We start from the raw sequence: 13,196 nt of genomic DNA on the forward strand, positions 1-13,196 counted from the left end.
CTCTCCGGGCAGACGTTCGGGGCGGCCGTCGCTCCACAAGGCTGGCCCCACCGCGGGGGCTGCAGAGAGAGAACCCCATCATCTTACCCTTTAGCTCTTCGTCTTAAGACAAAATTTCTTCCCGCAAAGAAATTGCCATCCTCCTGCTGATACCTTGAGACAGAGACCAGAGGAGAAGTAGGGTCCCGGGGTGATTGAGGAAGACCATTCAGGGCAGAGCTGTCCCCTGGGGCACCACCCAGGTGCTGGTAAGGATTTCTGCCTCCAGTCTTGTTTCTGGAAAGGGGTGGGAAAGGCCTCTCACTCCGCCTGCATTCGGAGCCTGTTAAATGACCAAACATCCGCTGTTTGCCAGAACTTTCCTCCATGCCTGATGGTTTATTGTTTCCTCTCCCCTGACCCTCTCAGGACTCCCCACTCAACTGCCCCGTCCCCAAGAGGCCCTCCCTGACGGCTCCAGCTCACCCAACCCCCGTCCCACACCGTCACTTTCCATCCTGGTACTTGCCGTTCCTGGATGCCTGGACACGTGTCTATGGTCTGGTCCCCCAGTCCCTCGGCCGCTCGGGAGGGCAGGGATTCTCTCTCACTCTTTGCCTTAGTCCCTGCCAGGAACAGAGACTCATGCCTCAGGGAAATGCAAAGAATATATGAATTTTACATAATTACTTTCAAATGCTTTTGTGTTAATGCTTTATGCATGTCTCTCTATAAGTATTTGTAAGTAATTGTGTACACATAATAATATAAGTATGGGCAATATCGAATGAAATATGTATAATGCACTGAGGTTAACACGAGACACACGCATGTATCTCCCACTATGTAACGTGTATGTACATGTCTATGTATAAACACACGTGTATGTACATATACACACGATGCATAATTTAAAAACGAACGGAGCTGAGTGGGTGAGCATGAGTTTGTGTTTGATTCCGGGCACTGCTCCATGGTGTGTGTATTACCTCATTTTAAGATGAGGAATTTGAAGCCTACAGAGGGCACAGCGCCTGCAAGTGGCGAGCAGGATTCGAACTCACGCCCCGCACGGCCTCCCCTCCCCCGCTCCCCGCCCTGAATGCTAGCCCAGGGCCTGAGCGGCAATGGGAATCTTCAGTTCATGGTCCTGCTTTGCAACCGGGCATGGCAGGAGATGCTTGTTTGGTGTGGAGGGGCTGCCCAGAAGGCAGGATCTCTCCCCCAAGGGGGTGATCGACCAGAGCCAGGCCCAGGTCTGTGGCACCCCCCACGGGAAAAGAATCAGATACAGGAAAAAGCCCTCTGCTCCCAGAAAGGAAAGAGACCCTGAGCCTGCTCCAATCACACACTCCAATCACAGGAACGCCTTTGTTCTTCCAGGAAATAGTGAAAAACCCAGAATTCATTCTCGGAGGAGCCACCAGGACCGATATCTGCCAGGGGGAGCTTGGTGAGTGCGAGGGGGAGGAGCACGGAGCGGGGTGGGTGGAGCGAGCACCCCGGGGGTCAGCAGGACCTCGGGGGTGGGGGGTTCCCCCCACGGCAAGAGCAGCATGGGACCCCCCCCGGAAGCCCAAGGGGCACAGGGTCTGGGGGGACGTCCCCACTACCACCCGCTGCTTCCTCCTGTCCTCCCTCCCAGTCTGCCCATCTGCTCCCCGGATGGATCCCCCTGGACTCCAGGCTCCTTGCGCTCTTGGGCCCCTGGGGGCAGACACGCCTGCAGCGTGGGGCTCGGTTCACAGAGAACAGAGCGACCCCGCAGCGCTGGTCCGGCTCCCTGCACCATGACGCGGCTCATACTCGCATGCATTAGCTCGGTCTCCAGGTCACCGTCCCGGTCACCCTTCTGATTTGACAGAGGAGACACCGAAGCAGAGGGAGGCTGAGTAGCGTCAGTCATGGGAGTGATAGCTAGGAGTCAGGATCTGAACCTGCTCTAAACCATTATGCCACCCTGCCCTCCGGGGGGCTCAGGCTTTGGGGGATCCCCCGTCGGGGAGCTTCACAGTCTCCTTCCTAAAATAGGCCTTGAGAGTGCCCCCCCCGAGTCTGTTTAAGTGGGTCTGGCATGTCAGATTTAGTCCAAAATTGGACCGAGTCTATCTTTATTCTGCGGGGAAAAAAACAAACGAACAAACAAACAAACAAAACAAAACAAAAAAACCTCCTAAAAATTAAAAAAAAACCACCAGCAGAGCGGCAAGCTTGTGAGGCCCGGCCTACAGCTGAGTTTCCACTGGGGTCTAACGGTTGCAGCGGGTCCTACTGGAGCCCCCACGCTCACCAACCAGCCACGCCGAACACAGAAAGCCAGAGGCACAGACCAAGAGTGACGATAGTTGAGGATCGATCCATGGATAGATCCGTGGTACAGCTGACCCTCAAACAACATGGGTCCACTTATACATGGATTTTTTTTTTTTTTTTGATAACACAGCATCTTACCATCCATGGATTTTCTCTTCCTTATGATGGTCTCACTAACATTGTCTTTTCGTTGCATTCCTATCGTGGGAACGCAGTACAGAATACAGAGAACTCACAGGATACGTGTTAATGGACTATTTATGTTCTCGGTAAGGACTCGGGTCAACAGCAGGCTACTGGCTGCCGAGTTTCGGGGGAGTCAGAAGTTATACATGGGTTTCTGACTGTGCGCTGGGTCGGGGTGTGGGGTCAGCGCCCCTCCCCCCATGTCACTCAAGGGTCAGCTGTACACAGATGATAGAATTACACAGCCCAGCTATGACCTAGACCTTTTGGGAAAAATTGCATTCGGATTGGTCTTCATTTGCTGGGGGTAAGCCTGCTCGGGGAGACTCTGCCCGCCTCTTCCTCATCTCCTCTCTCATCTCTCCCTGCAGACTCTTCCTCTGCCTCCCCTCACTGCCCCCCTCCCCTCCCTATGTTGCTATTCGATAGAAAGGCGTTGTATAGGCTCTTTGTGTTTCAATGTTTTGGTCTGTGGCATGAGTGCAAATGTCTATTTGGAATTGCAACTGCATATTTAACCTTAGTTCCTGTTGATTATAACTATTATTTTGCAACACTTTAAAAAAAAGATTTTATTTATTGATTTGAGAGACAGAGAGAGCGTGAACAGGGGTGGGGGCAGAGGGAGAGAGAGAAGTTGACTCGCTGCTGAGCAGGGAGCCCAACGTGGGGCTCGATCCCAGGACCCCAAGATCATGACCTGAGCCGGAGGCAGACGCTTAACCAACTGAGCCACCCAGGGGCCCCACTTTGTAACATTTTTATTACTTCCAAATATCGTACATAACATCCATTTAAACTATGAAGGGTGGAAATAAAATGAAGGGCTGTGAGCCTGACACCCCAAGTCAGAGCTAGAACACCACCAACACGATGACCGGCCCCTCCCTGCTAACTGTCAGCTCCCTGAGTGCCCACCCGGCTGCCCAACGAACTGACCTTCAGAGGGAACCCTCTTCTGGGCATAGCACTGATATGACCGATGCCATGCATCCCTACGGGCCCAGCAGAGAGATAAAGCAATATTGCTTTGTTGTTGCGTTTTTTCCCTTTGCTTTACATCGCATGAATAGCACCGGCTTCTGAACCCCCCCTTCAAAAGCTCAGAGCATTCCGGGCTGAATAGATCTGAGCTGCTGCACTCTAGGAAAAGAAACGCATTTTCCTACATTGAGCCAAGCTATAACTTGGAGGGCGGGGAAGACGTCAGCCCATAGCAGGCCCCCGCCCCCCCCAGACTCTGGCCCGCCAGGACCACCCCAGAGCTGAGAGCAGAGACCGCCCCCCTGGCACCCGGGAGGCACTCCGTGAAGTTTGCTGAACAAATGATCCTGGAAGATTCTGGGTCCTTTCTCATTAGCATCTCCGCATCACTGCTCATTAACTAAGAGCAGTGGACGCCTGAGGAACCAGCGGCATGTGCCCCATTGTCGACACCCTAGGGAAAGCCAGAAGCAGGGCGACCCTGTGAGTCGCTTTCCTGATGCTAGGCCCTCTGCAAGTCCCTCTTGCCTGTGCACAACAATCAGACAGGGCTCGTGGGCTCTATGGTATTTTCCAGAAATGGGAGCCCCAAGGAAGCCGCACTGAGCGTGCCGGGTCTTGAATTCCAATGATGGTGGGGTTGCCAACTGCCAACCAAGGGATTTGGGATGAAGCAGAGAGTTCCCGTTGGGTAGATGGGTGCTTGCACGGAGCTCGGGGACAGCCGTGACAAAAGGCGCCCGTCCCAGCCTCAGGGAGGGCGAGGGGATGCGTCCCAGACGCTGGCACAGCCCAGAGGAAGGGCCGTCTGCTGTCTGGCTTCCCTTTGGAGTTGTCCTCTCTGTGTGTCAGCGGGAGGTCACGGCTGCAGAAACCGGCAGACCTTGAACATGAGAGGTAACCAAAGCTGCTCTCACTTCTGACTGGGCTGAGTCTGTGCTCTGGGGAGGCATCCGTCCCAGAAACGCACTCACTCCCCGACCCCACGGGGACCCCCGGGTTCTCGGGCTGCAGCGCTCCCGCTGGTGCCGAGGTCTGCAGCCTCGGCCCTGTGGCGGGGAAGCCTCTGGAAGAGCACAGAGCCAACGTCTGAAAGCCCCGGACCACGACAGCTGGGCGTGGTAAACCCGGCACGGCGAGAGCCAGCAAGGGAGGCCGAAGGGGAGGCAGACGTATTTGCTGGTATCCCGTCCGTTTTCCTAAATGTGGAAAAGATGTAGCCACCTCTGGAACGCCCCACCCCATCCCAGCATAGAATTTTCCATTCACAGTGAATCGGCAATGAAAACCGTGACGGGTGGCTTTCCTTCTGCAGGCGACTGCTGGCTATTAGCTGCCATCGCCTCCCTGACGCTGAACGAGAAAGCTCTGGCGCGGGTCCTCCCCCAGGACCAAAGCTTTGGACCCGGTTACGCCGGGATATTCCACTTCCAGGTAAGAGGGAGCCTCGGCCTGGGGCGTTAGCTCTCTGGGACCCAGCACGATGCCAGGGGCCTCTTCAGCTGCCTGGTCATCCTGGAAGGAACAACCCAAACTATGCGGTGTCATGGGGTCGCCTCCAAACGCACGAGAAGGACGGCACAGGTGCCGTCGGGGACCCATCCGTCACACGCTGACGTCTGGGAATCGGGGCGTCAGGAGTGAGGCCCCCCTCTCCGCGTCTCTCCTGTCCTCAGCCGCAGCGCAGGTGTGAGTGTGCGAGGAGGTCAGCTCAGCGGGCCGGGCCATCGCTAAGATCCCTTGAGCCAGCTCGCCCCAGAAGGCCAGCCCCAACTCTGCACCTGCTCCGGGAAGCCCCGAGGCCATGAGCGCCTACCCCCGCAGTGCGTGCGCGGGACCCGAAGTCTCAAATGCCCCCGAGAAAGCCTGAAGTGACCCTTGCTGGGAGGGTGACGCTCCCACGGGGGAGCCCAGCGGGGGCCGGTGGTAGTGCCCCATGCCGTGCGGCCTCCCAGCATAACCCTTAGGGCCCGTTGCTGGGAGCCCAGGAAATATTCCTTCAAACGTGCACAACCTCGGCCAGACGCTGGGTGGTCTGGTCTGACTGGGGCTCGGAATGTTCCCACCAAGCTGGAAATCAGCAGCTCCCAGAACCCCTGTATCTGTTCCCCTCTTCCTACTTTCTCTTTCTTCTTACCTCAGCGTCTCTCTCAGGCCAACTGAATGAGAAGGAACGCACACACACATGCACACACACACGCACACAGATACACGCACACACTCATACACACGTGCGTGCATGCACGCGAATATGCGCACATGCGTGTGAGCACATGCACACAGGGACGTGGGCACACAACATGTGCACGCACACACGCACACACACATCTATGCACACACACTTACCTCGTGTCTGCACGCCTGGCACACGTGTTCTCTTGCCCCGTCACAGCCTCTCTCTCTCTCTCTGTCAAATAAATAAATTAGATGTCTAAAGAAAAAAAAAAAAGGAGGAAACGGAAGATGAAGGGACAGCTAAGAGCCCGGCCGCTGGTCAGCGGGAGGGTGTAGAGAACCGCGCTGTTGCAAGCGCAGAACAAGCCCACGGCCCGCCCCTCCCTCAGGAGAGCAAAGAGCTAACGAGCCCACCCCGCAGTGTCCACGGGGGACCCTGTCCCATCGGCCCGTGGCATTGGTGGGTCGACACAGGGTCTTCAAGCCCGTGTCCGTGGCGGGCGGGAGGCTCAGCCCGTGGCTCGGTGGCCACAGTCTGGGTGGCCCCATCATGGAAGCCGTGTGAGATTTATCCCCAGAAGAAAGGGACAAGGGACAAGGCTTTACGGGTGCGATGGCCTCCCCTGGAACTCAGCCCCGTGATTTGGCCGACAGTTCTGGCAGCACAGCGAGTGGCTGGACGTGGTCGTCGACGACCGGCTGCCCACCTTCAGGGACCGCCTGGTCTTCCTCCACTCTGCCGACCACCGAGAGTTCTGGAGCGCCTTGCTGGAGAAAGCCTACGCCAAGTGAGTGCCCCCCGCACAGGCAGGCCCTGTCTGGGAAGCAGGTCTCCACTCCCGGGGCCTTATCAGGGAGCTTCAAGGGAGCAGGGACACAGGTAGACAGGTGTGGCCCAGGGGCACCTACCCGCCTGGGGCTTGGTCAGGGTCGGAGGTGGAAAAGGAGTGGCCTGGACAGTTTTCGTGTCATGGCCTCGCCGGGCCTGTCTTTGGGCACAGCGGTGACACACGTCCCTCCTGTGCCGGGAGCTGGGAGTGTAGGCGGAGGAAAATCTGGGTGGGTTAACAGAGCTTGACTCTCCCAACTTCCCACCAAGCACCGCCGTAGCTCGAACATCTGGGCTGTGGTAAAAGGTACCATTTTAATCATTTGTAAGCATACAGCTCGGTGACATGACGTCCTGCAACCATCACTAGCGCCTGCCTCTAGAACTTGCAAAACTGAAACTCTGCACCCACCCAACTCCTGCTCTCCCTCCCCCACACCCCACCCCTGGCAACCACCCTGCTGATTTCCGTCTCTGTGGGTTTGATGAGCTGAGGAAGGTAAGTGGAATCCAAACAGTCATCTTCAATCACCTCCCGGATGACCTTGGGTCCCTCCAGCATCCTTGATTTCCAGCCCGTCAACTTGTCAGCAAACAGCCACAGCAGCCCGCGCTCTGAGCTCAGCGGACAGCAGAGTTCCCCTGAGAGTTCCTCTTGGGTTGATCCTGGATCTTCAGGCCATGGGAAACCCTTCTTCAGAGCGAGGCACTGCAAGAGTAGTTGTGCTTTGGATAAAGACTTATGTCCACACAAAAACCTGCACGCGGATGTTTATTGTGTATTATTCATTATGGCCAAAAGCTGGAAACAACCCGGATGTCCTTCAAGATGAATGGATAAGCGAATAGTGGTACCTCCAGGCAATGGGACATTATTTAGTGATTTTAAAAAATGAGCCATCACGCCCTGAAAAGAAATGGATGAATCTTAAATGCATATTGTTAAGTGAAAGAAGCCAATCTGAAAAGGCTACGTGCATACCGTATGATCCCAATCCTATGACCTTCTGGAAGAGGCAAAACTATGGAGACAGTAAAAAGATCAGTGGTTGCCAGGGGTTCAGGAGGAGGGAGGGACAGAGATAGGGGTGAAAATGTGGAGAACAAGGGATCATTTTTAGGGTGGCAAAGCTATTCCATACGATACTGTAATCATGAATGCACCATTCATCTATCAAACCCATGAAACTTTACTACCGCACAAAGAATGAAGCTTTAATACATGAAGTTTTGGGGTTTTTTTTTTTACAGACAGAGATCACAAGCAGGCAGAGAGGCAGGCAGAGAGAGAGGAGGAAGCAGGCTCCCTGCTGAGCAGAGAGCCTGATGCAGGGCTCGATCTCAGGACCCCAAGACCACGAGCCGAGCCAAAGGCAGAGGATTTAACCACTGAGCCACCCAGACACCCCAGTACACGAGGTTTTAAAAATCATTGAGAAGGATGAGGAATCCCAGGATGAAATGCAGACCATGCTTTTCATCTAAGTGTACTGCAAATTTATGCAACAAACTCATTGCAGGGGTAGGAGGAAAAGGAGCTGACCTGAATGATGTGGGTATGAATGGGGTTTGTAAGACTAAAAGCAAAAGGAATCATACGTGAGCTTTTTACTCAGGCTGATTAAGTTGCTTCTCGAAGGGGCAAGGATGACAATTCTGATACCATTATACGTATATACCAATTAAAGAGGCGGAGGGCATGTGGTGGAGCCAGGTTTCTCACTGTTGGAGAGGAGGTTACAGAGAAGCAAGGGGAGGAGGCTAGGCTAGAATGTTGCCTATGGTCGTGGGTCCGGGCTGGAGACTCAGGCTGTACTCACGTTTTGTTTAGTAGAGATGCTTCCAGATGGATCCGTGTATATATCCTGGGTCAGGTACACACATCATCTCCCCACTTCGTCAGCAGAGAGGCCCAGAAAGAATAGCAACCCCACAGGAACAAGCACCCCTACTTCGCGGGTCTTGGTGTCTAATACCCCTGTTCCAATAAAGGGAATTCGGTAAAAGGATCCCTGGAGATCAAACACTCACTGGTAGGGTTATGTCCAAGGGACGCAGGAGCAAGCTGAAGAGGCTGAAAGTAGCCAAAGCTGGGACAGTGGTTGGTAATAACATGAACAAAGTAGCACTAGATTCCAAACCAAAGTACAAAGTAGTTATCCAGGGGTCCATACTGATATAAATGACTGAATATATAAATTGCGGAAAAGAATAAATCTTCCACATAGAAGAATTACAAGTAATTAAAGGTGGAGAAAAACCCCTTGCTCCTTAAGGGAGGACTGAACATAATGGTGTCCTGCCAAAGAGGACAGCGTGGACGGGGGAAGGAGCGTAACTACGGAGAAACCTAAGGGACATGACCTCCCCCAGGTGGTCAAGGCACCGTCGACAGCGGTGAGTCATGACGACAGTATGGACCCTGGATGCAACGTGATGAGAGGGACATGCTACTCCTCTGGTCTTCCTCCCCCACACCCTTAACCCCCGTCTAATCGATAGAAAAACAGCGGACAGATCCCAGTCGAGAGACATTCTACAAAACACCAGACAGTATTCCTCAGAATTGCCGAGGTCGTGGAGAACAAGGCAAGTGTGAGACACTGTCACAGCCAAGAGGAGGCTCAGGAGACGTGAGGACTGAATGTGATGTGATATCCCGGTAGGATCTCAGACAGAACATATGAGGTAAAAAGTAAGGACGTAAGAAGAAAGTAGGGACTTTAATAATAATAATGTGTGGGTTCGTCACTGTAGCAGGTGTACCCACACTGATGTAAAATGTTAACACTGGGGGAAATTGGGGGAGGGGTATACAGGAACTCTACTATTTACAGACGTTTTTTATAAATCTGAAACTGTTCTAAATGGAAAAGTTTATTTTTTAATTCAATCCAGAATGTGTGTGTGTGTGTGTGTGTGTGTGTGTGTGTGTGTGTGTGTGTTTGGGAACACGTGAGGCCAGAAAGGAAGAGAAAGATCCTCACCTTTTCTCACTCTGTGTATAACTAACACCCTCATGGTCAAGTCCTGTTCCCTGTTGCGTGTAAGATGAGGGAGAAGGAGGGAGGGAGAGAGAGGGAGCCCCATTCAAACCTCACAGCCGTCCTGGGAGGGAGCATACACGCATCACCCCCGTTTTGTAGCTTTGGAATCTGAAGGCCTGGGGAAGGGAGTTGTCCCCGGAGCCCTCCGTCTGTAAGTGGCGGATTCATCCCTTGACCCCGTGGCCAGTCAGGGACCAGAGTCTTTACCACCACACCGCCCTGCCTGCCTCACAGAGAGCCCAGGATCCTCGGAGCTGCATGGAAAGCTGCATCCCCGCCTCCCATCTCCCTTCCACAACACCCAGTCCAGAGCAAGGCCAGCGGAGGATGGTTCTTAGAAGAGGGGCACCTGGGGGGCTCAGAGGGTTAAGCCTCTGCCTTCGGCTCAGGTCGTGATCCCAGGGTCCTGGGATCGAGCCCCCATCGGGCTCTCTGCTCAGCAGGGAGCCTGCTTCCCTCTCTCTCTGCCTGACTCTCTGCATACCTATGATCTCTGTCGGTCAAATAAATAAAATCTTTAAAAAAAAAAAAAAAGTTAGAAAAACTCTGGCCAAGGGGCGCCACCTGGTGGCCTTCCTTGTTCCCTGCAGCAAGGTCCCTGCTTCCTTGCCCCCCTGACAGGCTGAACGGCAGCTACGAGGCTCTGAAGGGCGGCAGCACCATCGAGGCCATGGAAGACTTCACCGGGGGTGTAGCAGAGACCTTTGCAACGAAAGAGGCTCCAGAGAACTTCTACGAGATTCTAGAGAAGGCCTTGAAGAGGGGCTCTCTAGTGGGCTGCTCCATTGACGTAAGTCCTTCCTTGGCTTGTACCCGTTCCCGGCGCGGGGTCCTCGGGCTGCAGACCAGCAGGTGCCCTGGTCCTGGCGAGAGGAGGACCATGACTTCCAGGGAGTGGGGGTGGGGATGTGTCAGTGTTTATTTATGATCCTTAAAACAAAATTTTAACTTAATGTTTTCCAAATTACAAAGTTAGGGCACACTTACCATATCAGGCAGAACGATCCCGAGATCCGTAAAGGCAGACTTCGATGTCCCTGCCCAAGTCCCAGCCCTGGGACACCCACTGTGTGCCCGTCACACCCCACCTCCTTACGGGGACAAACAGGCATGCGCCTAACTACACAACCACAGGAGAAGTCTGGTTTGAGTTGACTAAATGGACTCTTACTCTATACTTTTCTGAAACTTTTTTTTTTAACTACTTCCTATAGCATTAAATCATTCATATCAGTAGAGAGGGATCTAACAGGATTTTTCTAATGTCTTTATGCAAGCCAACACACACACACACACACACACACACACACACACATAATGTTATTCTATCCAGTTTTTAGAACCCATTTGAGTTCTGTTTCCTCTTGGGTTAACCTTGGGAATGTCTTCCTCGCTACTAAGTTATCTCTTTCCTCTGTGTTCCCTCTGTGTTTTCAAGTTTGTGATAGAGTTGTATGTGACACTTTTAAACGGTTCTTATCCTCTCTTTGGTGTATGAGGTCGTACTTCTATCTTGTGTTGGGCTACATGTGAGGGGTGGGATCAAATTGCTGGGTTTGGGAGCAAAAAAGTGAACTTTTCGCTGGAGTCTGAGCCAAGAATGAGGGCCTTCCTCACCCTGGGAAGAGCATGGGAACTGCTGCATGTCACTGCTAACCATCTTCGGGGTGTCCTGTGTACCTACCTGATACGTGTCAGGCACATGGCTCTCAACTGGGGGAGCGGAAGAGGCAGGGCCAGGCACGGGGCTCGGGTCTGGGCAGGTAGGGAAGGCTTGACTTACCCAATGGGTCCAACACTGCTTTTTTTTTTTCACATTTTAGATCAGAAATGCTGCAGAATCTGAAGCCCGGACTCCTTTTGGCCTCATTAAGGGCCATGCGTACAGTGTGACAGGAATTGACCAGGTAGGCGACGTGAACCCCTGTGGATAGGGTACAGGAACATGCTTGGCGGTGCTGGTCCCTCACACTGACTTAGGGCATCACAGTTTAAGCCACACCTTCAGACGTTTTAGAGAAGGTCTCATGTAAAGTAGGCAGGCTGGAAACGAAAAGAGCAAAACAGGAGAGAGAGAGAGAGAAGCACACTGTACCCACCTGGCTTAGTGTGAGAGTGTTGGGCTTTGTTTTTTCTTTTCTTTTCTTTTCTTTTTTTTCTTCCCTAATTCAGTCCTGTAGTAGTTGGAGTTCTCTAGAGAAACAGAACCAACAAGATATCAATAGATGATAGACAGATAGACGATAGACGATAGATGATAGATGATAGATCGATAGATGACAAATAGGGAATGAGGAATTGGCTCCCATGATTATGGAGTCTGAGAAATCCCACGATCCGCCATCTGGCGGGGGTCTTCCTGTCCAAGTCCAAAAGCCTGAGAACCAGGAGAGCCAATGGTACAAGTCCCAGTCTGAGAGAAGAAGAGGACCAAAGTCCCAGCTCAGCAGTCAGACAGAGAGTGAATTCTCCCTTCGCTCACCTTCTCTAGCCCTATTCAGGTCTTCAACTGATCAGACGAGGCCCACCTGCATGGGGGAGGGCCCTCTGCCTTACTCAGTCTCCCAATCCAAAGGCTAATCTCATCTGGAAATGCCCTCACAGACACACCCGAAATGGTGCATGACCAAATGTCTGGGCACCAGCGGCCAAGTCAAGTAGACATAAAAATAACCATCCAGTACTATATGTTGGCTAACCGAACATAATAAAAAAATCATAATAATAACCATCAAAAATCCCATTTTCTGCAGCTGTAGCCCAGGGTGGAACTGATTCCAGGGGCTCCTAGACCCCGCACAGCTCCCCTCTGACTTCTAGGGGGTGCTTCGTCGGGACAAGAGCTCCTGAAGGGACGTGTGGGAAAGAGAAGGGAAGGGGATGACGTGGAAGAGAAGGAGAAGAGGCCACGGGCCACGGTGGTTCGGGTTCAAGTTCGGCAAAGTCCAAAGGCCTCCTTCGTGCTTCTGTGGACAGGTCTCAGACCCGGGTCTGTAGAAAGCCCAGCCCCTCTGGTCTCTCCTGTCGCTGCTCCCATTTTGAGTCACACAGTCCAGAGGAAGGGGGAGCAGGGAGTGCGGGAGGAAGCCTGTCCTGCCTCCCTGTCAGCAGACTGTGAGCGGAGGCTTCGGGGCGGCGGATGAAGTGGGATTCTCTAGAATCGAACCATCGGCACAGGCTCCTTTCCCCCTCCTTCCCTGTCCACAATGCTTTGCCAACCACTCTCTTGAGGAGGCATGTGATTTTTTCATTTTTCTAATTTTTATTTATTTTTTAAAAGATATATTTATTTATTTATTTGAGAGAGAGATCAAGAGAGAGCATAAGTTGGCAGAGCAGCAGGCAGAGGGAGAGGGAGGGAGCCAGACGCAGGGCTCGATCCCAGGACCCTAGGATCCCGACCTGAGCCAAAGGCAGCTGCTGATTGAGCCGATTGAGCCACCCAGGTGTCCCGGCATGTGATTTTTTTTTTAAGTTTATTTATTTATTTATTTGAGAGAGAGTGAGTGAGCGAGAGAGAGAACATGAGCAGGAGTGGGGTGGGGAGACGGGGGGAAGGGAGAAGCAGGATCCCTACTGAGCAGGGATACAGGACTCGATCCCAGGACCCCAAGATCATGACCTGAGCCAAAGGGAGACGCTTAACCACCCAGGCGCCCCAGGAGGCATGGGACTTTTACTGG

General features: G+C 53.1%; 1 protein-coding gene across 3 annotated transcripts in view; it reads left to right on the forward strand.

Annotated features, from left to right (window-relative positions):
* Nucleotides 1-13,196, forward strand: part of CAPN9 (calpain 9) — a gene marked incomplete at its 5' end in the record, with an annotated part of 38,167 nt that overhangs the window by 4,509 nt on the left and 20,462 nt on the right. For 2 of the 3 annotated variants that reach the window (XM_080823515.1, XM_080823516.1), the window contains 5 exons: nt 1,363-1,432; nt 4,778-4,896; nt 6,292-6,425; nt 10,135-10,303; nt 11,337-11,420. In XM_080823515.1, the coding sequence (XP_080679641.1) occupies nt 1,363-1,432; nt 4,778-4,896; nt 6,292-6,425; nt 10,135-10,303; nt 11,337-11,420 (576 nt within the window). The remainder of the gene's footprint in view (nt 1-1,362; nt 1,433-4,777; nt 4,897-6,291; nt 6,426-10,134; nt 10,304-11,336; nt 11,421-13,196) is intronic. The other variant, XM_080823517.1, reaches the window with a different exon arrangement.

The sequence above is a fragment of the Martes martes genome (genome assembly GCF_963455335.1).
Source record: "Martes martes genome assembly, chromosome: 14".
Lineage (NCBI taxonomy): Eukaryota > Metazoa > Chordata > Mammalia > Carnivora > Mustelidae > Martes > Martes martes.